Here is a 26,092-nt window from a genome sequence, read left to right as displayed (position 1 = left end):
TCAAAGAGGTGTGTGCTTGTAAAATATGAATGGGTGTGTGAGCAAACAACATTACACGTTGCAGATGGTTTCTCTCAGAAGATAGTTTGCGGAATATAATGGCAACTCACTTGATGCCATTGAATTTGAGAATTGATCTCATATCCTGTGGCAAAGACATTGGGTCGGGCCATGCGAAGTTATCCGTGACTGGAACAATGTTCTTCTTACCAGCCAAGGCTGTGACTATTTCCTGGAAGATCACATCCATTGATAAAACAATGCAAGATTGGTTCATACATATAGTATATTAAATCACAAAAGATATTTTAGAATCAATTCAACTCTCAACATGAGGAAGTCGGTATATTCAAATGCATCGCTCCCACCAAAACTAGGACCAAGAAACAACAAAATGAATCTGACCTTATGAACCCAATCTTTCATAGCCGTGTCCCCCATGCACTTGTCCAGAGCGTTGGCAGACAGGACCAAGATGAAGTTCCGAGCCCGCTGGACACTCTGAATCAGTTTGTCCTCAAATTTCCCAGCCTCCAGCTTCTCCACATCTATGAAGACACTGAATCCTCGAACCTGTAGGTGCACCTTTAGAAGACTTTTGGTGCCAGAAAGGGATGGAGAATGGAGTGAAATTAGAAAAGAGCCATTTGGACAAGATTCTATGTCCTTTTCCATCCATTCCATAATGCTTGTCCTCAATACGATTGCAGGTGAGTTAGAGGTGAGAGAGAAGGGGGTACATCTTTGACTGGTTGCCGGCCAATCACAGGGCAAGTACATATAGGCAAACAACTATTCACACTTGCATTCACTCGTATGGACAATTCAGTCTTCAATGAACCGAACATGCATGTTTTCAGAATGTAGGAGAAATTTCTTAACGCCAAAATATACTCTACACTACAGACAAAAATATTGTGTCTGTAGTGTAGTGATGGGCATGATAATGAAATGATCGTTAAGAATTTTGGTGGAATTTTCCATGTCAAGTAGTTTGGTCTAAATAACAACAACATGACAGGAAGTTGAGCTCTGGTAACGTCTACATATTTTGTCAAATGGCCATTCTTAATATAGTTTATACTTTAAAACTGTAACCGTAACTCTACTACTCTGACCTTGCCAGTTGTGATCCGGTAGTCCTGCGGTAGCTGATGAACACATCCGGTCCCGAAGGCTGGGAGTCTGTGTTGCAGGGTCTCAGCGGCTTGCGGCTGGCCGCCAGGATCTTGGCCCGGTGGACTCCGTTGAGTATCTGGCAGTCGTGTAGGAGCTGCTGATCCGTCAGGCTTCGGATGTTATTGCGGTCCACGCCCGACTGCACGAGGCCGTACGTGTACTGGCGGAAACGAGGGTCCGCCTCTGTCAGCCAGTCAGCCATATTGTGCGGGTCGCACGTGGCGTAGTTGGCATACGTTTTTAGCACGCGTAGGTCTCTTAGGAACCTGGAAGAAAGACAATACAGTGCAGTGATTTCACCACAAAGGTGGTACGGTGTGGCAACCACAATCTTCCTGGAAAAATATACATTTAGAGTATCCAACTGAGTTCCTGGACCTGGAATTCTTTCCAATTTCCATTTGAATTGTCCGGCATCTTTGAATGTATTTTGTTGACCTTAAAGGTTCCAGTGTAAGGTGAATGTGGTTTCGTCCGGCTCCGTTCAAATCACTTGCCTCTTGCGGCAGAGGCCAGCAGTCATGCCGAGGTCTGTGCTCAGGTCTTGCTCTGTGATGTTCAGGAGAAGATCTCCATCTACCTGGAGCTCCTTGCTCACCAGACATTCACAAATAGATTAGACACATGCGAGGCTTCACGATTTGATGAGCAGGAAGTCGTAACTCACCTGGAAGCGGTCGCAGAAAGCGCTGAAGCCGACCTGCTGCAGCCAGGTCTGCACCTCGCACGTCTTCCAGTTGGGCACGCTGGACAGAATGCGCTTGGGCACTTCCTCTCCCATCATTCTCAGCGTCCGCTTGGCCAGGGAGCAGGCCGTGCCATTGCTGGAGTACATGACAATTCTTTTCAGGCTCTGCACCGCTCCAATCTCTTGGAAAATCTGGAAACAAGGGTTAGGAAATCTTACAGGGGACATACCTGTATTCTGGGAAAAAAAATACTTTTTAGTGGCTTATATACCAATAGTTGCGTCTCTGGAGTGCCCGCCCACCCATCAATCGTGAAATCAAACAATTTAGTAAATCCTTAATCATCAGCCTATTACAAGCCATTCAGCACCTAATTTGCATAATAACCACCCCACGCCGAGTTTCCACGACATGAGCAGTCAAGCTGGGCAAATATCCAGAGCCACTTTCGAGGAATACACTGTCTGAAAAAAACTATCATGCAGACGCACTCTCATACAGAATAATACACATCCCCAACAGGTGCGACGCCCTTGCTATCCAAAGGACAGAGACAGGTGTGTTGACTGTTAACCTACAGATTAGCGTTAGGTTAAGATTAGCGTTACCAACAGAACTTGCTTCTGAAAGTGTGGTGATCTTGTCATGGTGGTGGTGGTTCTTTGTGTTGGCTGTGTCCTGAATTGGATGAAGTTCTGTCTCCACGAGTAAAAATGGTTATACTGTTTTAATGGATGCTTTCTTTTCCTCCCCATGCTCTGCTCTCGTCACTCAGCATTTTCCCTTACGGATACAACAGAGCAATCAATTAACTGCCACTTATTACAAGCTAACGCTCTTACAACTATAATCCGGGCATCAAACAACATTCAATTACCTTGCGCAAATCCACCACTGTTTAATTTAACTATAACCCCCCTCCCCCAACACACACAAACACACGTCCACAAACACTCGAAGCAAGCACCCATAGAGATGGCATTGCATTATCACGTGTGAATGCATTTTCTCACCAAGTACCAAATTACACTCAGTTACTGTAATACAAATACACCTCATGTCGACAACATAGCTGAAAATTCTCATAAAGCTGACATTTACATGTGCTAATGCTGCAGCTCTGCTTACCCTTTGGCTTTGGCACAATAGAGATTGGGCAACTGTGGTTCTTTCTCTCTGGAACTGCAGCCAGCCTAGCTGATCATGTCATTGGCTGAGAAACTCGGTGTGGGTGCGGTAATTATGTTCATTAGCCCGACTGTTTTGTAACAGTGAGGTGGAAGTGCGGAATGGCTTGCTCACAGACTCATTTGTAGAAATATAATATTAAATCTAAATCAGACAGTATACCTTGGTGTTGTGTTGACGGGACTTGATGCTGGTCTCAACGCAAAGGTAGAAGGCCGCGATGCACTTGCCCTCCAGTCTCGTTCCATCCAGCAGCGGCAGGAGGTGCTGCAGGTCGGAGGCCGTCTTCCCCTGCATGCAGTCGGCACTGTCCGATAAACTCCGAGCAAAATTGTCCGGATCCAGAGATGCGATGAAGGGTTCCACCAGCTCCAGCGTGCCGGATTTCACCACCTCCTTCTCAATTTCTCTGTTGGCCGCCAATACGGTGACGGCCAGGCACGCGTGGAAGCGGATGAGTTCATCCTCTTTGGAGAAGGCCAGAGGGAAGAGCCATTCGGCGGCCTGCTTCTCGATCATCAATCTCTGGCAGCGGTGGCCTCCGTACATGGCGCAGTTGGCCAAGGCCACAGCGCAGTGACGCAGCACGGTGGGGTCCGTGCCCCTGCACCAGTACAGCAGAGCATCCAGAGCGCCGTTGGTGATGAGCTGCACGGACGTCTCCTCGGTGTGTTTGAACATGTGCTCCAAGATTCCTGACACGCTGCGAGCCAGCTGGGCATCTTCCTGTTGCCGAGTCAGGTTGAAGATGACCCCCAACCCCAAACGGGCTACGTAATCTCTATCAGGGCAGGGTCCGAAATGCTCTATTAGTATTACATCAGTTTACTGAAAAAATAGGAACCTTTTACATAGGCAATTTATGAAAAGCACCGTATAATAGCCACTTGGTGGATCTGGTTTCATTTGATTGCGCTGTCACGGCAGTCTACTGACTGCCTTGTACTGAATATCCCTCACACGAGACTAAAAACGAAAGGTGATTGAGCCTTGCAGTCGGTTGCCCCCAAATTGTGAAATGCACTTCCTTCTGAGGTAAAACTGCCTTTTCAGTGGACGTTTTTTAAAAAGCAGTTAAAAACACATTTGGTTAGGCAGGCATGCAGTAAGACGAGACTGTTTTGAGGTTGTTGTTTTTTTTAATTATTATTTGATTTGTGTTTTTATTTTTTTATTTTTTTATTAACTGTGAAATGCTGTGATTCTGTATCTAGTTATATAGGTGTGATTTTACTCTATGTGAAGCTGTTTGTGAGTCCTCTCTGTGAAGTGTTCAACTCTACTTACTTCCCTGTTAGCACTAACTGTCATAACTTGCACTTCCTGTATTTTACCTGACCCATTTTATTAGTTTTTTAAATTTCATTAATTAATGATTAATATGCACTGTCCCATTCAAAAACATTAAGAAAAAAACAAACATACTATAGTTGAGTTGAAATACATATGGACTAGCCACAATCTAATGAGATGCAATGCAATAACTTTCGAATATTCTCCTTTTACAAAGATAATAATGCTCCATTTTTCACTGTAAATGGTAATCATGTAACAGTATGTTTATCATTGCGATTTCTTGGTGATGAGTCGAGCTAGCACGCCCCACCGCGGCCCTGAGAAGCTGTGTGGATGGATGGATTGATGGACTGTTTCTTATTTCCGGGATGCACAGGGACAGGAAGTGCTTCTGGAGGTACACGTCTGCGTGTGTGTTTCCTTCTCCATGCTGGCCTACAGCCACATTGAGAATCCCATCAGCAAAAACAGAATATCTTTATCATTGAGGAATGAACAATCTCAGCTAGAACCTTAAAAAATAGTGCAAACATTTGTATACTTGTGAATTCTGTTGGAGAAAGAATATCAAGTCCCTTGTGGTAGTAATAGCAGAAGTGTGTCTTTTGTATATTTATGGCTATGTACCAGGGCGGGGCTCAACTGAAGCTTGCTGCTAATAAAAGAGGATATAAATGTCTATAAAAGGTCCATATTGCCTGCCAGCATTGTCCTGGTTTAGATCCTTACGCGTAATGGTGGTCTAATTATTGTTTGAATGCATTTTTTTAGGTATTTATTGAATCAATTGGTTAATTTGGGGTTGTTTACAAAAACAAAAAGGAGACCCGTGTCTATTTCTCTTAAAAAGTAAAACCAAGCTCTATGTGATGCAATGAGGCATAAGCACATCATCTCAACAAGTGTTGGCTCTTACATTGCATTGGACAAGCTCGTCTTCCTCAATCTAACTATAGTGCCAAGATGGACACATTGTTATACCCATTCTGTGTACGATTTTTATGTGCTGGAGAAATGAATGTATTATTGCGTTTGCTGTAGTGCAGAAGCACGCCATCATACTGAGAGGTGTTCATTTTTTGCTCTTGCTGCCTGAGACAGACAGCTTCCCACAAGCCATCACTGCACTGAAGTCACAATAAGGCTATACTATTCCATATTGCTGCTACTGTACATACATATAGCATGTGTGTCTTACTTCCATTTACACTGCATAACGTAGTTTTATATTCTTTATTGTTCTGTTATTGGAAACAAACTGAGAGTGGCACCCTAATTTCATTATATCGGGACCATACAATGACAATAATGGTTATGATTCATCATACCTGTAAAGGCAGACTGTTTGTTCCATCTCCCCTATTGGGTGAGATGGTGCAGGTGTGCCTAATGTATTGGCCGCAGAGTGGTACATACCTGTTGTCTGAGACCAGTATCTGCTCCAGTAGTTTAGCAGACTCGTAGGTGATCTCCACAGCAGGTGTCTGCTGGAGCTGCAGCAGGAGCTCCAGGCCTCCATCCAGCCGGATTCTGTTGCAGATCTCTTCGGCCACCTGACGCCCCACGGCGGGCAGAACCCAGGCCTCCTCCACCAGCCGGAAGATCTCCGCGATAGCCCCGCGCGTCTCGTCGGAATCGGACGTTTCCTTGGCGCGTTTGAGCCGCTGGATGGCGGAACGCAGCGCGGGGAGAGAACCGTCCAGAGCCGCTTGCACGTCGGCGTGGATCCCCGGGGATACCGCTCTCCGCTGCTGCTGCTGCTGCTCCTCGCCACCCCCGGAGCCGCTCCTCCCTCCCTGGACTCGGCTGACGTATTCGGGCACCGTGAGACGGTCTGAGCTGATCATGACGGACAAATGTCCGATGATCCTCCACAGGAAGAAGGTGAGAGAAAAGAGCATGTGCGGTGACTGGCTTTGTTTACACGCGCACCAGTTTGGCTGACGCCTGCGCCGTCCACTTGCTTAATAGCAAACAAACAAGGCCTCTATTATTAATCCCAAGTGACAACTCGCTCCAAATTGTTAAATGAGCAACTCTCCATCGACGTGTCCCAAATCCTCCAAGACTAATCATAAATAATCATAACATGATCACATTCATCATAAGCTCGTATGCAAATGAAGGAGAAGAAGAAAAAAACACAGCGGGTCCTTTTGTCTCTTCCTGTTGTCAAGTGTGTTCTTCTCACACTTTCTCACCACAGACGCACGCTTTCTTTCTTACCGTCAAAACAGGATCAAATTCATATGAGAAAATACATTTGAAAAATAAACACCGCTTCCCCCCCCCCGTTACAGGAAATCACCCGGCACTGCATTGGCATCGGTCAGCAGCGCCCGCGAGCTGCTTGGCTGCCTGCGTCCTCCGAGAGTTGCACCGCCCGCCTATCGCGGAAACAGCCGGGACGTCGCGTTTAGTAAAAGAAGCGGACGTTTAGTAAAAGAAGCATCGGTCTTGGCCCACCCCCAAATTATATATATACATATATATATATATATATATATATAATGTTTAAAAAATATATCATATTGTTAACACATCAATATATTGCAGAAATTCCAAGATGCCATGCAAATACGGTATGCACCTGGGGGTTTTGAGCAGTACAGGAATTACAACCCCAATTCCAATGAAGTCGGAACGTTGTGTTAAACATAAATAACGACAGAATACAATGATTTGCAAATCATGTTCAACCTATATTGAATTGAATACACTACAAAGACAAGATATTTCATGTTAAACTGATAAACTTGATTGTTTTTAGCAAATAATCATTAAAATGGAATTTTATGGCTGCAATACGTTCCAAAAAAGCTGGGACAGGTGGCAAAAAGTTGAGGAATGCTCATCAAACACCTGTTTGGAACATCCCACAGGTAAACAGGCTAATTGGGGCTAATTGGGAACAGGTGGGTCCCATGATTGGGTATAAAAGGAGCTTCCCTGAAATCTTTGTGAGCAAGTGCGTGAGAAAATAGTTAAACAGTTTAAGGACAATGTTCCTCAGCGTACAATTGCAAGAAATGTCGGGATTTCATCATCTACAGTCCATAATATGACCAAAAGGTTCAGAGAATCTGGAGAAATCAATGCATGTAAGCGGCAAGGCCGAAAACCAACATTGAATGCCCGTGACCTTCGATCCCTCAGGCGGCACTGCATCAAAAACCGACATCAATATGTAAAGGATATCACCACATGGGCTCAGGAACACTTCAGAAAACCACTGTCAGTAAATACAGCTCGGCGCTACATCTGTTAGTGCAACTTAAAACTCTACTATGCAAAGCAAAAGCCTTTTATCAACAACACGCAGAAGCACCGCTGGCTTCTCTGGGCCCGAGTTCATCTAAGATGGACTGATGCAAAGTGGAAAAGTGTTCTGTGGTCCGACGAGTCCACATTTCAAATTGTTTTGGGAAATTGTGGACGTTGTGTCCTCCGGGCCAAAGAGGAAAAGAACCATCCGGAATGTTATGGACGCAAAGTTCAAAAGCCAGCATCTGTGATGGTATGGAGCTGCGTTAGTGCCAATGGCATGGGTAACTTACACATCTGTGAAGGCACCATTAATGCTTGAAGGTACATACAGGTTTTGGAGAAACATATGCTTATGTCTTTTTCATGGACGCCCCCGTTTATTTCAGCAAGACAATGCCAAACCACATTCTGCACGTGTTACAACAGCGTGGCTTCGTAGTAAAAGAGTGCGGGTACTAGACTGGCCTGCCTGCAGTCCAGACCTGTCTCCCATTGAAAATGTGTGGCGCATTATGAAGCGTAAAACACGACAACGGAGACCCCGGACTGTTGAACAGCTGAAGCTGCACATCAAGCAAGAATGGGAAAGAATTCCACCTAGAAAGCTTCAACAATTAGTGTCCTCAGTTCCCAAACGTTTATTGAATGTTGTTCAAAGAAAAGGTGATGTAACACAGTGGTAAACATGAGGCTGTCCCAGCTTTTTGGGAATGTGTGGCAGCCATAACATTCTAAGTTTATGATTATTTGCTAAAAACAATCAAGTTGATCAGTTTGAACATTAAATATCTCGTCTTTGTAGTGTATTCAATTAAATATAGGTTGAACATGATTTGCCAATCGTTGTATTCTGTTTTTATTTATGTTTAACACAACATCCCAACTTCATTGGAATTGGGGTTGTAATTATTAGTGCAATAAGGCATACAGACAGACTTCATATCTTAAGAAGTGAGTAAAAACTAACATGTTAATAATAAAGTGGAAAAACAAACCCCGGATGTATATTGTATAACAAAAGTAGGATCGATCAACATGTTGCTTAAATGTTACTTTTGTATCGATCTCTCTCTCTGCGTCTCTCTGTTTATTTGTCTAAGTAGAAAGAATGCTGAAAATTTGGCAAAAGCAAACACCGGAAGTGGGGTGACTGACACATGCTTCCAATGATTGGAACCATACGGTTCATCGTTTCCGTCTCATTCTCCCACTGCAGAGGAAACATGAGGCTGTGGGCCGTGCTTTTCCTTGCGCTAGTCACTCAGATCTTAGCTGCAGACGGTGAGTACAAACCAAGGTTTACATTTACAATTTTGTTTAAAAGGTGGTAGATGTAAAATACGGAGGACATTGTTTCGTGTGGCCCTGCAATTGGCTGTTGTACGCCACTTCTCTCCCAACATCAGCCTGGATAGGCTCCGACGCTATAGAGAATTGATGTATTATCTGTGTTGATCTGGTTTATAGTGGACAGTTAAAGTGAATACAGCCTTGTTAAACAGCAGGATTTAAATATCTAATTAAAAATAATAGCTAGCTTCATTTTATTTCTTTTCAAAAAATAATGTGACCTATAACCTTTTTCGGTAAAATAATGTTATACTGTATATGTTAGGGGATGAGAACGTGTACAGTAAACTGATTGCAGTAAGTCTGTACACCCTAAAATTATTACTTTGTTGTGGCACATTTTATTCCCCCAAATCTGAGCCAGAACTACATGTTAGTCTCAGACATTGGTGAAGTGGCTTTTGCGTGTAAGCAGCAGGGATTCAGTTCCAGCTGAATTACAGCGTGAATGTTGTTGGCCTGTACTCTATACTGCATGTGCCCTGCGAATGATCGCCTGGCAACTAATCCAGGATAGTGTCTGCCTGGACAGAGGAAGCTGTATAGTAAATGGATGGATGGTTCAAATCTTTAGTGCCCCTGAATGACAGTTATTTTTTTCTTACCAAATTGAATATCAGATGTGCTCAAGTTTTCAAGTGGGTCAGGCCAATTTGAGTTCAGGTGCATCCTGTTTCTACAGCCGAACAAGAGAACACCTGGGGTAGACTCTTGTCTAATCGTTGCAAATGCAAGTCAGAGCACAATCCGATAAATTAAGTCTAAGAAAATATCTGTAGAGCTCAGAGACTGTATCAAGGCACAGCTCAGTGTAAGGGTCCAAGAAGTCTGCAGATTTGAAAGTCCCAGCAAGCACAGTGGTCTCCAGCGTCCGGAAATGGAAGGATCTGTAGACATTGACTTCCTCGAGGTGGTCACCACATGGTCAAACTGAGCAATCAGGCGTGTGGGGCGGTGGGTGGGGTGGGGTGGGTGATTAGGGGGGTGGCATTGGGTCCCTGCCCCCTCGGTGTGGGACGTGTCCCGTCCGCCGGGTTACTCTCGGGTGGACCCCTGGGCCTGATCCCACCCCTTGATTGATCGGGTGGGGTCCTCAGCCGCCTCGGTGCGGCCACAGCAATTACAGGACACTTCTGTCAGTCTTTGTGCATGTAAAACGGTATCAATTCACTTGCATGTATCCGCAGACACACACCCCTTACTGCAACAAATAACTCATGAATATGCAAATCGCTTTTGTATCCCCTCACTTATACTCCCGTTCTGTACACTTTTATTATTTACATAATTAATGCCACCACACTTCAGTTGTCCAGCCGGGTTCACGACCCTTGTCCTGCATGCTTTTTCTCCTGTCCTTGTCCTGTTCTATCTTGTCCTGTCCTTCCCTCACAGGGTGTAGCACTACAGCCCCATGCAACACTCATATTTAACGTTTCGTCGTTGTAGATAATGTAATGATTTACTTCACTCATCCTGTTTACAATTAGTGCTTTGTCTTTTGTCTTTGTTTCTTTCTCCCTTGTAGAAACGTTATTCTGTTCGACTGATGAAGTCTGATTCTCAATAAACCTCAATTATAATACGACAGCGGAAGCTTAAAAACTTCACTGTGACACAGTAAAACTGTTTCGGCATGAAAGGGATACAGATTTTCCTTTCTGCTTGACCCAAGAGCCGAACAGGACAAAAAATTAAAAATAAAAATAATGTAAAAAATGTAAATCCTAAACACAAAGGAGTAATATGAGGACAAGTCTGTGAATGTCCTTGAGTAACTAAAACTGGATTGAGATAGAATATCTCTAGAGAGATGAAGAATGGGAGAAACTGGCCCATAATACTGACTGACTTACTCTTCGAAATGACTTTTCAGGCCCATGTTTTTTTCCACATCAGAAGACTGAGCTGCAGTATTTGAACGGCTATGTTTTCAGTTTTTCTGCAAAATGCTAACTTTACTTCTTCTTTCAAGAGTCATGCATGGGTCGCTGTGAGAATGGTTTTGACTCCGAGAAGAAGTGCCAGTGCGACAGCATGTGCAAGTACTACAAGAGCTGCTGCGTCGACTTTGAGGCCACATGTGGCATGATGAGTAGGAATCCCCTCTTGCGGTGTCACTGAGCTAAGCCAAAATATTGAATAATTAACAAAACATGTTTGTACTCTCTCTCCTCCCAGCTCGCGGAGACACATTCGATTTAGCGGAAGATGATGAAGATTATCGTGAAAGCGCCACGACTTCCGCACGTGAGCCGCCCTCCATCAGTCCCACTCTGCTGACCGTTCCTGACTTTTCCCACAGACCAAATTGGCGACCAGAAGCCACATTAGAAATGAATAAACCTCCGCCGAGGTCTCCAAGAGTCACCGTGCCACCGTCAGTGAAGCACCCCAGTAGCACCAATGTCAGTGTTGCATTGGCTCAGACGACCACACCTCCAACTACACCTGCAACCACGCCTGGCACCACTGCGGCTCCTGACCCTGATGCTGAGGTGTGCAGCGGCAGGCCTTTTGACTCGTTCATGCAGTTGAAGAATGGCTCCATCTTTGCCTTCCGCGGTGAGTCACACTTCCCTCGGGCCTCTGTTTTCAAATTCCAACATTTATAGCGCTATCTTGGTTAAAAATGTACATTCAGCTCGGCCGTTGCTCCTTTCAACCTTCCCACACCAGGTATCTGCTCACAGCTAACAATCCTTAAAGAAAGAATTCCCTAATTGCCCAAACAGTGAACCAGCCATGAACAATTATTTTTGATTATGAGCCATGAACTGAGCGAGTGGAGCGTGTGAGAACTGAGTCAGCAACTACACTTTCCATCAAGCATTTTCTCTTCAAATGTTATATGTGATCTAAGCAGTAAATGTAAATAACAGTGTGGATGTATCTCGAAAGGACATCGGACAGAAACAAAACAGGAACAGAGCAAACATTATGGAATATAATTAGTTCCTTGCAAAAGCAAATTAGTTCTTGATCATATTCGTGAAATACATCGTGTTGTGTCCGTTGTAGAGAATTCCAGGAAGATGCAGCAGAAAAACTGAAAGCAGTTTTCCCAAATTCAGTCCTCGTCTGAGTAGTAAACAGTCACTTGAAAGTTTTGCGTGGTTATTGGGAGAATGAGACCAGTTTAATAAAATGCTAAAATACTGTAGCATGTTGCCTTTCAATGCTATGGAAATGAAAATGAGCCCGTGCATATTTTGCCATCCGAATAAAACTAACCATGTTCACCTCACGATATAAAGTGCAATGGTGGGTGGAGTAGTTGTTGCCAGTATTGAATCTAAGTGAGAGTCCAGTCATTTTAGTGTAGAGACAGAGGCATGTCTATAGATGATGCCATATTTCAAAACCGATCAAAAGACTGCTTCAACCAGTCGTTTCCTATGCGGCAGGGGTAAATTTGTTTTGATCTGGTATCCTATTTTTTGCTTGACCTGTGACTGTATCAATATGAGTTTTGAATATAGTTTTTTTGGGGTCCCTTTGATGATATTCATTCTTGTTGCTGTCTTTGTTTGCAGGCGAGTACTTTTTTGAGCTGGACCAGAAGACTGTACTTCCTGGCTATCCCAAGCTCATAAAGGACGTGTGGGGCATCAGCGGGCCCATCGACGCCGCTTTCACGAGGGTCAACTGCCACGGGAAGACATACATATTTAAGGTATGAGGGCTGGCTCCAAGGCTTTATGGCGCCATCAGCAGAATTTGCAGCAGATGCGAAAAAGAAGTGAAATCTGCATCCGAAGAGCGTTCACGCTGAAACAAATCCATACAGGGGAACAAGTACTGGAGGTTTGACAACGGCGTGCTGGATGAAGACTACCCTCGGGATATCAGTGTCGGCTTCGACAATATTCCAAATCATGTGGACGCTGCCTTCGCTCTCCCCGCTCACACCCACGATAGCAGAGAGAAGGTGTATTTTTTCAAAGGTGAAGCAGGATTTTAAAAACTTTCTTGTAATCACGTTACACAGAGCTGCTCAATCTTTTGCTTCTTTTTGGTGTCTTCATCAGCGAATCAGTATTACGTGTACGAGTTTTTGCACCAGCCGTCCCACGAGGAGTGTGTCACCATATCTAAGAGGTCTCCATCCACGCTGTTCAGACGCTACACTAACATGTACTCCAGCAACTATGACAGATTTTTCACCGATCTCTTCTCAGAAAGTGAGTTGTATTCCAATGCCGTGATTCCCAACCACTGTGCCGCTGCACATTAGCGGGGTCAGTGCCTTGCTCAAGGGCACATCGACAGTCGTCTGGAAGCAGACTAGCATCTCTCCGACAATTGGTTGCCATTTTTACATTTTGTCCACAGTGGGACCCTCCAGTTCCAAAGCCAAAGTTCTTTAAGAAGAACCGCCCAATGTACAGTATTTTTGTTCATCTATTTATGCGAGCGACGTATAGTGACAGGCAGGATAATCAAATGCTCTTCAACTGGATGACAGAAGGAACAAATTAACTTGTGCACCCACCTGTTGTACTTCGTACAGCAGACTAGAGTAAGAGGCCCAGATTTCACACTGAGTAAATCATTGATTCATTCATTCATCTTCCGTTCCGCTTCTCCTCACTAGGGTCGCGGGCGTGCTGGAGCCCATCCCAGCAATCTACGGGCAAGAGGCGGGGTACACCCTGAACTGGTCGCCAGGCAATCGCATGGCACATATAAACAAACAACCATTTGCGCACACATTCACACCTACGGGCAATTTAGAGTTTTCAATTAACCTACCATGCATGTTTTTGGGATGTGGGAGGAAACCGGAGTGCCCGGAGAAAACCCACGCAGGCACAGGGAGAACATGCAAACTCCACACAGGCGGGGCCGAGGATTGAACCCGGGTCCTCAGAACTGTGAGGCTGACGCTCTAACCAGTCGTCCACCGTTTAATGTTTTTTTTTTAAATGAAGTGTGGGTAGCATACTTAATTTGATTCCTTTGTTTGATGTGTTGTTTAGTGCCCCAGCACCACAGCCATCACCACTTTATTGACAAAGACTGGAAGGGTTTCAAGTCACCGGTGGACGCTGTCATGGCTGGCCGACTCTACGTCCCTCCGCGCCGCCTCCGGCCGCAGCAAACATGGGGCCGTTACCAGCAGTACCAGCAATACAGACAGCAGTACGGTCAACAGTACGGTCAGCGGTGGGGGCGAAGGAGGCAGAACCGCTCGCCCTTCTCGGAATCCATTGCCGAGAGGGGCATGGGCATGGGCCAACAGTTTGCAGAGAGGGGGATGGACATGGGCCTGAGGCTGGCTGAGAAGAGGATGGAGATGGAGGAGAGGCTGGGACGAGATTGGAGCAGACGGTGGGGTCAGGACTGGGACCAGGATAGGATGGGACGAGACTGGAGCAGACGGTGGGATCAGGACTGGGACCAGGACAGGCGCAGAGACGGCTACAGGCAGAACAATAGAGGCAACTATGACTCCAGATACAGGAATGACAGGCCCTACTGGAGGAGTATGCCCGTACAGAGCATCTACTTCTTCAGAGGAGGTATTGTCGTATATCCCCACTTTCGAGTTTGTCGAGTTACGCGCCGTCGCTCAGCCGATTCTATTTTAGATTGTCTTGCGAGCAAAATATTTGACATACGGGTGAGCTTCACACATTCCACCTAGAGATGGCAGCAGTGAACTTCACGACAAAGTGTGAAAGTGTAGGTAACTGTTGTGTTCATTGCCACTCACAGTTGAAGTTTACTGTGAAACTAAAAAAAAAAAAAAAAAAAAACAGATAAAGAATTACATGTGCATTTAATCAAACTACATAACGTCTGCTAGTTTAATGCTAGCACATAATGCGAAATGCCATTAAAGGGCTAACAAAACTAGCATTGATATTTTGGTAGTTACAAAACTCTAAACAACTCATATTTGAACACAAACAGTGTAACAAAGCAGACAGAAAATATCACAACAATTACATACATATAATCTTTATGCGCTGCTTCAAACAACTCATATTACTGCAGCTTAGTTGCAATGGTCTCATGGCATGCAGTGTAATAGCGCGCACGACAAAGTTGCTGTCACGTGGACTTCTTGAGTATTTCCGTGTTCTGTTAACAGCTTTGCAGCAGTCAATATAAACCTTTAACTAGCACCACAGTCACAAGAGGTTATATAATAATTAAATAAGTGTGTGTGTGTGTGTGTGTGTGTGTGTGTGTGTGTGTGTGTGTGTGTGTGTGTGTGTGTGTGTGTGTCCTCTCATGTACAGACAAATACCACAGAGTGGACCTCAGCACCAAGAGAGTGGACCCGGCCATACCTCCCTATCCCAGATCCATCGCCAAGTACTGGCTCGGCTGCTCAGACACAGCAGGGGCTGAGAAGAAGTAACTTTTTTTTTTTTTTTTTTTTGGTACTTAAAAGAAGACATTTTCAAAAGATTTGTGTGAGATGGGATCAGTGTAACACGTAACTAGCTTGCTTGTCAGCTTGAGCAAATATTGAAGATGTCCAAACTCTAGACGACCCACTTCGTTAACTACGATTCCATCATAATACAATGCAAAGGCAAAAGCTTCAGAGGTACTGTTCCTGAGTGCACCTTCTAAAAAATAAAACCAACTGCAACAATGGCATTCCTAATTTCACGCAACGATAAATAATTTATGCTCACATTATTTATCGTATAATTCCCACTTACTCATTTATGTGACATCCTTGGATTTCATGGATTTGTGGATTGAATCCTGCAGCAATAACTGTAGAAATGAGTTGAGGGTTGTTGTTTTTCAAGGCCCCAATCCTTCCACTTTTTTACAATCTCAACATTGTGTTTGTGTTTACCTATAAGGAATAAAAACATCAACTACTTTCGTAGCCGAAGTATTCTTTTGCCGCTGTGATGATATTCAGAACAATTCATTCACAACTGCACATGTGTTTCAGTCTTTCTCCCTTGATGTAAGCGCCACAGTACAATGATCAAAATCTAAAATGTCATTACAAAATTCTACACAAATACATAAGTATGACAAAAACAATTGTCAGAAACAATATTACAAATGTTACATGATATATTACGGTAAGTTTATTTTTCAGATAATATATATATATATATATATATATATATATATATATATATATATATATATATATATACATACAGTGTAGGTTGTGTGTATTGTACTTCACTTATGCATGCTAAGTTTGAAAATATACTCCAAAAGCCACCCTTGCACTACAGTAGAGTACTCTTATGCGCTTGTGTTTGAGGTATATGAGTGTGTAATCATTACGTTTTCATAGCATGGTTCATCCTTCCCGCTCACCACTTCACCTCCAACGGTCCGGACCTCAGTGAGTGTGTCAGCGTCCCCTGCTGGCCCCACAGTCAGGTAACTGCTCTCCCCACTGGGCTCACGTCCTTGCCGTCCGTCCGAGCCACGAAAGTCAGCCGACGCCACCTCCGGAACGCTCTTTAAAATGGACGACAGCGGTCTTTTAAGAGGAATGCTCTCAGTCGACGGCGAGTCGTTAGCAACCGTGTCAGAAGCGTGTTTCTTCCTCACGGGTTTACTAATGGCGAGCTCGACTCCCGAAGGTCCACCCTGCTCCCACACGCTCCTCCGAGCCCCGAGTTTCCTCCTGGGGGGTTTGGCGATGGCTTCTGTGTCCTTGGGTTTGCTTTTGCCAGGCCCCTGCTCCCTTTGTCTCTGGAGACTTCCGAGTCGCCTTAACATGGCCTGAACGGGGCCTTCTGAGCTCATTTCCAGTTTGGACGTGGGCCTCCCCGCCTTGCCCACTGTTACGTACACTGTGGTGACCTTGTTTGAAACACCGGACGGACGATCGCAAGCAGAAGGGGCCGACGCTTTGCGTTGAGCAGCTGTGTTGGACATGGTACGTCTTCGTCCGGATGCCGTCCGGGTTGTGTTGCTCGACTTTAAATCGTCCTCCTGGTCCACAACCTCGCAGCTCAAATCTTGGTGCTCCATTATTTGAAATTCTACGCCATCTTCCCTCTCCTCAGCCTCGCCTCCGTCTTCCTCGCCTGATCCGGCAGAAAGCATCAAACCCCCCCAGGTGGACTTGGGTTTGCGAGGGTGCCCGGACAAAGAGGCGACGTCTTGAGCCGAACCGCCCCTCTCCTTGGGGCTGAAGCGGGTGCCCTCTGCAAAAGAAACGGACGGGCGCTTGGATTTGGCGATGCTGGAAGTGCGGGGAATGTCGAAGGGGGAGGTTATGTCCTCGGTGCTGAAGCCCGACGGGTCCAAGAGCATGTTACACTTGGAGCTCATCTCCTGGAAGTGGCTACCCTCCATTCCTGGGATGTCTGTCAAACAGGGAGATTATAATTTCAGTTTAGCGCTGGCGGAAGATAACGTGACGTACCTTCTCTGGGGGGGACGCAGTAGAGAGCCTCCCCCTCCTCCTCATCACTGTCGAAGGACGACCCTTCGGTCACCCAGCCGGAGGAAGGGGGCTCAATGAAGCTGTGGTTGAAGGTCAGCTCGGGGTCATGGTGAGACACTATGTGGACCATGACATACAGACCAACCGTCAACATTTAAAAGTCACATCTGCAATCAGGGCGTTTGAAAAGGGCTAATAATGTTATTAGAACTACTAACACTGACCAGTGACACGAGGGAGGCCCGAAGACCAGTCAGAGATGCAAGGTAGGGCGGCGCCAATGTTAGCCAGGACACTGTAGACGTGATATTTCATTCGCACTGACAGCCCTCCGTCTGACACATTCATCCTGAAAAGGAGAAGCAAACCTTTGCAGTTGATCATGTGATGGCACTACACTTGAAAACTCAACATATTATTAGCCTGATTGAAAATGTCAAGCACAGAAAATAGAACTACAGAAATAGTAGCACCTCTTCAGATTTGCATTGAATTTATTTTAATAATAAACTTGATAAGATATCATTTACATTTCATTATGGGTCCATTTTGAAAGCCCATGTTGACATTGATAGCACGAGGAAAAATATTTGGTATCCTATAATAATAATGAAAAACATAAAATTCATAAACACACTAAAATAAATGTTGAATGTATTATTTACATTTTTTAAAAAGTAAAAAAAAAAATCTTCTGAATCAGTCTTTCTCAACCTTTAATGAGCCAAGGCACATGTTTTATATTAGAAAAATCTCACAACACCACCAGTCGCCATCATTAGTTACTGAACTAATGATGGCGACTGGTTAGCACATCTGCCTCACAGTTCTGAGGACTGGGGTTCAAATCCCGGCCCCGTCTGTGTGGAGTTTGCATGTTCTCCGCGTGCCTGTGTGGGTTTTCTCCGGGTACTCCGGTTTCCTCCCACATCCCAAAAACATGCATGGTAGGTTGATTGAAGACTCTAAATTGCCCGTAGGTGTGAATGTGAGTGCGGATGGTTGTTTGTTTGTATGTGCCCTGCGATTGGCTGGCGACCAGTTCAGGGTGTACCCCGGCTCTCGCCCGAAGATAGCTGGGATAGGCTCCAGCACGCCCGCGACCCAAGTGAGGAGAAGCGGAATGGAAGATGAATGAATGAATGAATGATGATCTCATCTCAATTTACTCAAAAAAAAGAAAAAAAATCTATTTACTCGCAAATGATTGGATTGAGTGTCTGAGCCTGTTTAGTTCAACAAAAAGCTATTATTCTGTTGTATGAATGGCAACAGGTTAATTGTACCTTCTGTTAATTGTTTTGTCTGTCACTATATGTCAATGGCGTACTGTAGATGAACAAAAATACATTATTTGTTCTCAAAGAAATTGAAAAAAAAATAGAAAATTCAGCCCAATCAGATTAAATTGAATAATTTCCCACGGCACACCTGATGATTTGTAACAGCACAGTGGTTGGGAATCACTGCTCTATATCAATCTTTTGGCTTTAAAAATTGCAATGTCCAAATAATTTGACAGATCCTTGCGTGATAATAAACCAGGTGTTAGAGTGTGACTGGAGTGTAACGTGTCACACACAAATGGTAAACATAGACGAAAAATAACTACAAGAGAAGAGGAGGTATAGTATTTTCATGTTGAACGAATCAATCCACAATTCAATAGTATTTAGATGTTTACATGATATATGATCATATGATATGATCCTGACCTGTCTTTGCCATCTGCTGGACCTCCTCCACAACACAGGCAGCAGCATAGGACAGCGAGGAGCAACAGGAGGAAAGGAACCAGTAGGCCCGCCAGTAGAGCACCTCGGCCAGCTGACGCGCACACACATAAACATTTAGAACACACACTTACACATCAGTCGTTCAGCCAACTCATTTATATGGGTGTGTGGACGGGCGGGTGGATGGACATACTGTTGGGGCAGGTACCAGTGATCGGGTGGCAGCTGAAGCCTTCGCCACAGTCACACGCTGAGGAGCAGTTGAAGCCAAACTGTGTGCCGGAGCAACTGTTGTTACAACTGAAAACGATGGGGGATGTGGGGGAGGGGGGGGGGGGGGGGGGAATGATGTCATTTCACCACAGCAAAATATGGCCCCTGTGTTTAAAGCTCTGAGTCACCACCTATTTTTATACAATATAAAAGGCTAATAAAGGGCCAGACGTCAGTGAGTAGAACATACGGTGAAAAGCTTTTTCCTTGTAGGAATGTAGATGCAGAGGCATGTAGTAACAAAAGAAGTTGCAGGCTTTTCACTGAAGCTGCCACTATAATAAATAACCAATAAATCATGGAAATTACGGTAAAATCAAAGCTGTGGTTGAAACACCTTAAAGAATTAAAAAATGTAAACCATACCAAAACAAGTCTGTTATCATTCTGCATGAAGTCCCACCTAAAACATCTTTATTCAACACTTAACTGAGGCTATTGTATTGTGACCTGTGAAATACAGGTCCACTCCTCCTCAGTGGCTCTACAAAGTTGCTGAGTGTTCAATAACTGGAACTGGTACTTATTAATCCAAAGCTTTCAAACAGGTGACGCCTGTGCTGAGTGTGCAGCCCACGTAAGTAGAGGAATGATCTCAGCTTCTGGGAAGTATATACAGATCTAGCCCGCCACATCATTTTATGTGGCCCACGAAAGCTTAGCACAAGTTTTCAAAAGCAGCCATAAAAATGATAATAACCAAATGCAGGGGGCAATTACTGTAATATGATGGGGCGAATATTGGGGGTCCCACATGGGAGATATTATGTGGGCAGAAGATCACAGTGCAGCTCAGAGTCTGGCTAGCAGACATCGGGGCTTGCTGACATTAGCATTTCTGAAAAAGAAAAGATTTAAGCCCTTGAGACTTCATTTTATATGTAATTAAATCTGTTCCTGTTCACACAAAACATAAGCAGTTAGTTTTGAATTGCGTTCCGTTACTGTAGCCCATGTGAACCTAACCATGACCTTAAAATGATGATATGTACCGAACCGGGATTTTGGGTGTACCGTTACATCCCCAGCAACTATAGATTTGCGTGGTTTCACCGTTATAACCGGCCTCCTTAGGGGAAACATAACTACATTGTGGCGTGAGATGAACAAAATTGGACACCCCTGGTCTTACATTGGCTCGTGCATTGGTAAATAACAAGACGAGGAGACGAGAACCAGCAGGGATGTCACTTTACTCTCCACATACAAACTTGAGCCTTTTGACATCAAACAGCCGACCACTCCCTTTGAAGCCAACAACAATAGCCTTTGACTATTTCATCTCCTGCGCTTGAAGATGCACATCCCTGGTGAATGCCTCCCTCTTGTGGGTCACCACAGGCTTTTTTATGTGGCCAGTCCAAGCCAGTCCTGTTTTAAGAATCGTGATCTTTTACTCAGCTTATTGATCTCGATCCGCATCTCACCTCCCAGCCCGAATATAAGTTTTATGTCATAAGAACCATTATCGTCATTTATATTGTCAGGCTCTGAGGAGTCGAATGACAATGATTCCATTTTGGGGGATGTGGTGTTTTTGAATTGAAGTACAATTAGGATGAATTTGATTAAAGGTGACGTTGCTGTGACTCTGTGTGCGTTGGTGTGCGTGCTTTAAGTGAAATACAGCTCACCTCTCCCCCTGAAAGCCTGGCTGACAGATGCATTTTCCTGTCACGTGATGGCAATCACCATGGTAACATGGGCTGCACAGGAAGCGGCAAGCCTCTCCATACGTCCTGTCAGAGCAGACCTCCTCGCACCTGGCAAGAGAGCAATCATGACCCACTTGAATTAATGCGGCAAAAATCTTTGATTTTTGGTATTTTTGTGCATATTGTCCGACATGCTGAGCAGTGTATACGTACAATGAGCAGTGCTATACCTCAACCAGTTCAACGAGCAAAAGTTCATAAACTAGTTCATATTTTGCGGGACCATGCACTCAACTCATTATTGTTATTATTTATTACTTACTAACATTTCTGCCTGATGAACGTAATGGAGAACAGGCTCATTCTGGCATCATAGAACGTTTTTTTGAACAAAAGTTCATTTTCATTCAAGATTGCCAGGTTTTGTTAGGGACTTCTGGGACGAAACCCGTCTGAACACACTATATACGAGCCTTCATATGTAGGTGGTTAAACGTGCTGAATTTGGCAACACATTCCTTTTTGGAATGGTGAATTTAGTTCAAAATGTTGAATTATGAACTATGAACGAGTTCATTTTTGGAACAGTGAGCTGAACTTTGAACTAGTTTGGGTAGAAAATGAACTTTCCCAACACTGACAATCGGTTTGTAAAATACTCACCAGACACTACACTAAGCACAAATACAGAATCTAAAGAGGTCCACAACAACAGCTGAGGGTGTGGTACTTTAATATGTTTATGACTGTGGCTGTAGTTTTTAAGTGATGTAGAATCACATTGCATCCTACTTAGCACTACTAAGTCCATTCAAAACAGCTCTTGTATTAGAAGCTCATTAGCGTTTGCTAGAATAAACTTGTTGGCAATGAAAAAGTCTTCAGCCCTGGCATGCACACACCTGGGTCCTGTCCATCCCGGATCACAGCTCCAACATTTCCCAGTTTTGGGATCGCAGGGCTCCTTATTTCTGCACCGTGGGCATGTCTCCAGGCAGCTGTTACCATAGTAACCAGGCGGGCAGAGGCGGTCGCACTGTGTCCCATTCCAGCCGGTCTCACAAGCCGCACATGTGCCGTCGATGGAGGAGCACGGTTCGTCGCCTTTACAGCGTCCACAACTGAGGAGGTGAGAGTAGAAGAAGAGAGTTAATGTTATGTGATAGCATAACTAAATCAACCGTGAACCCCCATTCACAACATGTAAAAAGTTATTTTTAAAATAGATCAGCCCAAAAATGTGTTAAACAGCATTGTAAAAGGTCTTTGAACATGAACAAAGTATGTTACGAATTGTTAAATGTGTTCAATACAGTATGTGCCTCAAAAGAGGGACACATGCGAGGGCATTACAGTCAATAAGTACAGTGGTGCCTTGAGATACGAGTGATCCAACGCCTCGGCGTCTTTGTGCTTTAAACCTTTAAGCAACGGATATCTGAACACAAACAGTAGAGCAAGAATGAAAAAAAAAAAGATATAACTATACTCACGGGCTAATATTCTTTATCCTCTATGATGAACGACGAATATTTCTGTGGCTAACTGAGCGATTTCATGTATGTCTCTAATATATTGACCCCAGGTGGCCAAGACGTGCACTCCAGAAGAAGCAGCACAATGTCCATTGAATTGAATCAAACAATGTAGCAAAAACTGTTTAATTTCTTTACATCCTATTTTATTATGTTACTAATGTATGTTTTTATTAAGTATAATCTTATACAGTGCTATTTTTCTGATATACAAATATATTTTTTTCGGAGGCTGGGACGGATTTAATGGCATTTCCATTCATTTCAGTGGGGAAAGATATGAGAGTTGTAAGTTACAAGTGTGGTCATGGAACAAATGAAACTTGTATTTCAAAGCATCATCGTGTACCGTAAAAAGCTACACAAAACAATCACCAAAAACTGCAGGATTCCGCAACAGATATGTTCCACACAAAATCTCCGAGATAGCAACACTGTTCACACAAACCTCATTTGGCAACCGCTGCCGTACATCCCAGGTTTACATGGCTGGTTGCAGAAGTCGCCCTCGTAACCCGGGTGGCACAGACACTGTCCGGTGGCAGGGTCACATCTACTGTGTGCGAGGTCACAGTTACATCGCCGGTCACAGCTGGCCCCCCACCAGCCGGCCTCGCACTCGCACACACCGGTGCGCTGGTTGCACTGCGACAAGTAGCAGTTGCAAGTGACGGGACATTTCAGCCCCCAGTGTCCCTTGTGACACTGGCAGCGGCCCGTCAGTTGGTCGCAGCCGGGGCCCGCCGACCCCCTGGGGACGCACTGGCACGGCTTGACGCAAGTGGACGACCACCAGCCTTCATGACAGGTGCAGTTTCCGTACACGGGGTGGCAGACTCCGTGGCGGGGACATTTGCAGGCGTACTGGCACAGAGGACCCCAGCGATTGGGGTTGCAGGTGCATTCACCGGTGACGGAGTGACAGCAGCCATGTGGGTGACAGGGGCACACCTGACGGCAGTCTGATGCCCAGAACTCCGGAGGACACCCTGGAATAAGACCAAAGGACTTGCCCTCAATGGCATTGCAATGACATTAGCCATTTCAAGCAGGGGTTCTCTAAGTTTTTGGATACAGGCACCCTGTACAGGGGAGACATTTTTCCAAGGACCCACTCATCATCAAAATAGGTCATTAAAAATAGCAGTCATGTGCACACCCAATATTTGCTTATTTTAGAGACAAAGTTGCAATGTTACAATTTTTAAAAAATCATGTTTTAGAGGACAAAGTTGTAATGGTATGGGACTAAAGTAGTATTTTTTTCAGAAATAAAAAACTTGAATCTTTACAAGAACAAAGACAGATTTTGTCCGGAAAAGAAGTTCAAATTTTATGAGATTAAAGTTGTAGAATTTCAAAGGTATGCAATTATTTTCATAAATTGTGCCTGTTATTCTGGAAAAGACACCTTTACTCCCTATGAAAAAAAAAATGTTTTAAATAAATAAATAAAAACATTTTGACACTTGTTGTAGAAAAACAAAAGGAAAAAACTCAACTTTATTCGACATTCATTTATATTGGCTTGCCAGTCTCCATATGTAGCTACTGTACACTCTTTTAGCTATTCATTTTACATAATACATAATTACACAACTATTTATAAGACATATCATATAATACCATTACTTTTCTTCACTGACAGGCAGACAGACATTAAGAGTTCTACAGCCTCATGAGTTTTTTTTTATTGTATGATCTATAGTTATGATTTAAGTAGAATTAATAATTTAATTCTTCAATAAAAATATATCCTGTATTTATGTGAAATTCTTTATGAAAATATTTCATATGGTTATTTACAATTTAAAAATTAACCAATTATTTCATGACATACATGAATAGAAATACACAAATAAAGAAAAACTGTATTTTAATTAACCAATTGTAGGGTGGGGAAAGAGGCTAAATTAATGCTACTAATAGTAGCCTACGATACAAGACTCTTGATAATGTATTTGCTTGCTGGGGCGGGCTGAATAGTTGTCTCACCCCTGATGTAACAACTTCCATCCATCCATCCATCCATTTTCTGAGCCGCTTATCCTCACTAGGGTCGCGGGCGTGCTGGAGCCTGTCCCAGCCGTCATCGGGCAGGAGCCGGGGTACAGCCTGAACTGGTTGCCAGCCAATCGCAAGGCACATACAAACAAACAACCATTTGCACTCACAGTCACACCTACGGGCAATTCAGAGTCTCCAATTAATGCATGTTTTTGGGATGTGGGAGGAAACCGGAGTGCCCGGAGAAAACCCACGCAGGCACGGGGAGAACATGCAAACTCCACACAGGCGGGGCCGGGGATTGAACCCGGATCCTCAGAACTGGGAGGCTGACGCTCTAACCAGTCGTCCACCGTGCCGCCGATGTAACAACTTGTTAAAGCAAAATCTCTTAACATACAGTAATAGTGAAACTGTCTGATGTTGTTTGTACACTCACGTGTTTTACAATGCGCTCCATAGTAGCCAGGTGGGCAGCGACACACTCCAGGATACACACAAAGCTCATCCTTCAGACAGGCCTGCTCCCCCTCACACACAGCTGTACACGCACACACACACAAACACACCATATAATCAAAGTCTAAATAAAAGATGTTCAAATATATATATATATATTCATTGGTTATAATCCAACTCACGAATTGTGCACTCTTTGCCATTCTGACGCCAGCCGGTGCAGCACACAAGGGTGGATGGATCCCTGTTAAGGCATTTATAACCAACCTCAGCTTGATTAAGTGGACATTTAACAAGCGCTCATAAACAAGACAAACAAGTGAACTCTGAACCTGCTTCGGACCATTCAAATCCACTGCATGTTTACTGGGATGCCAACAAGCTTTCTTCCGTGGCTTTCCAATGACATTGTCACCTGCCCCCCCTCCCCCCCGTCACTCGATCAGATAATGAAGTAGAGATGTACCTGGGCTTGTGGCAGACATTCCTCCCAGTAGGGTCCAGTGCGAGTGAGCAGCACAGCCAACAGCAGCATAAAGTAGTCGCAGCTCGGAGGAGAAGTTTCATCTTGTACGAGTATCTCTTTAGAGTTTGGAAGCACAACTCCCTCAAGCGTCTCACTTTAACAAGAGCCACTCTCCGCCCTTCCCTTGTTCTCTCTCTCCACTGAGTCGTCTTGTGGCAGTAATGCAGGGGTCAGAGTCACCGGGTTTCCTCTTCCCATTTCCTGGGGAAGCTGGAGCCGCTTCCTTCTATTCAGCCAGATGAGGCTTTTTAAAGATGGGGCCGCACACATCAAGGGGGGCTCGCTTGATATTTCACTAGCGCGCAACCGCAATCTTTGTCTTGTTCCCAGAAGCTGCACCGGTCCCATCCTCCAGGACGTGATGCACATAGGCACAATGTGGAGCAAAAGGTGTCTTCATTCACCAGCAAGTGGAGTACAGGTTCATATATATTTTGACATAGCAACAATGGATTTGAAATAAAACTGCCAAGATGGGATTGAAGTTTCACCTTATTTTCCAGGAGCTTCAAGACGGTACTTGCTCTCAAGAAATAG

General features: G+C 44.4%; 3 protein-coding genes across 4 annotated transcripts in view; 1 reads left to right on the top strand and 2 right to left on the bottom strand.

The window, feature by feature from the left end:
- Window positions 1–6,726, bottom strand: part of sarm1 (sterile alpha and TIR motif containing 1) — a 7,461-nt gene extending 735 nt beyond the window's left edge. The window contains exons 1-7 of the mRNA XM_061681365.1: window positions 5,769–6,726; window positions 3,219–3,837; window positions 1,847–2,059; window positions 1,677–1,768; window positions 1,119–1,445; window positions 406–595; window positions 111–232 (exon numbers count right to left, since the gene is read on the bottom strand). Coding sequence (XP_061537349.1) covers window positions 111–232; window positions 406–595; window positions 1,119–1,445; window positions 1,677–1,768; window positions 1,847–2,059; window positions 3,219–3,837; window positions 5,769–6,253 — 2,048 coding nt within the window. The 5' untranslated portion in view covers window positions 6,254–6,726. The remainder of the gene's footprint in view (window positions 1–110; window positions 233–405; window positions 596–1,118; window positions 1,446–1,676; window positions 1,769–1,846; window positions 2,060–3,218; window positions 3,838–5,768) is intronic.
- vtna (vitronectin a) lies at window positions 5,818–15,824 on the top strand. Of its 2 annotated transcripts, none has more exons than XM_061681366.1 (9): window positions 5,818–6,236; window positions 8,723–8,900; window positions 10,945–11,064; window positions 11,151–11,534; window positions 12,506–12,645; window positions 12,760–12,916; window positions 13,001–13,153; window positions 13,952–14,494; window positions 15,221–15,824. In XM_061681366.1, exons 2-9 carry the CDS (start codon window positions 8,777–8,779, stop codon window positions 15,340–15,342), a joined length of 1,743 nt encoding a protein of 580 aa, XP_061537350.1. In that variant the 5' UTR covers window positions 5,818–6,236; window positions 8,723–8,776; the 3' UTR covers window positions 15,343–15,824. The 2 variants fall into 2 exon arrangements, with proteins under 2 accessions (XP_061537350.1, XP_061537352.1); XM_061681368.1 differs by having other exon boundaries at window positions 8,720–8,900.
- scarf1 (scavenger receptor class F, member 1) lies at window positions 15,114–26,092 on the bottom strand. Its single transcript, XM_061681364.1, is given in 13 exon segments — window positions 15,114–17,284; window positions 17,344–17,481; window positions 17,589–17,713; window positions 19,080–19,191; window positions 19,294–19,400; window positions 21,008–21,136; window positions 21,931–22,149; window positions 23,012–23,552; window positions 25,010–25,111; window positions 25,212–25,273; window positions 25,496–25,720; window positions 25,722–25,949; window positions 26,047–26,092. Coding segments are annotated over 12 exon segments (3,042 nt in total). The 5' UTR covers window positions 25,925–25,949; window positions 26,047–26,092; the 3' UTR covers window positions 15,114–16,205.

The sequence above is a fragment of the Phycodurus eques genome, chromosome 7 (genome assembly GCF_024500275.1).
Source record: "Phycodurus eques isolate BA_2022a chromosome 7, UOR_Pequ_1.1, whole genome shotgun sequence".
Classification (NCBI taxonomy): domain Eukaryota; kingdom Metazoa; phylum Chordata; class Actinopteri; order Syngnathiformes; family Syngnathidae; genus Phycodurus; species Phycodurus eques.
Note: the sequence above shows the minus strand (reverse complement) of the source record. Positions and strands in the feature narration are given on the sequence as shown.

What these genes read in the sequence shown, in the direction of transcription:
- vtna (XM_061681366.1), top strand. Translation starts at nt 8,777, where the DNA reads ATGCTTCCAATGATTGGAACCATACGGTTCATCGTTTCCGTCTCATTC. An exon ending in CTCCATCTTTGCCTTCCGCG is followed by an intron (nt 11,535 to 12,505) that starts GTGAGTCACACT and finishes CTTTGTTTGCAG; the next exon opens with GCGAGTACTTTTTTGAGCTG. An exon ending in CACCGATCTCTTCTCAGAAA is followed by an intron (nt 13,154 to 13,951) that starts GTGAGTTGTATT and finishes TGTGTTGTTTAG; the next exon opens with TGCCCCAGCACCACAGCCAT.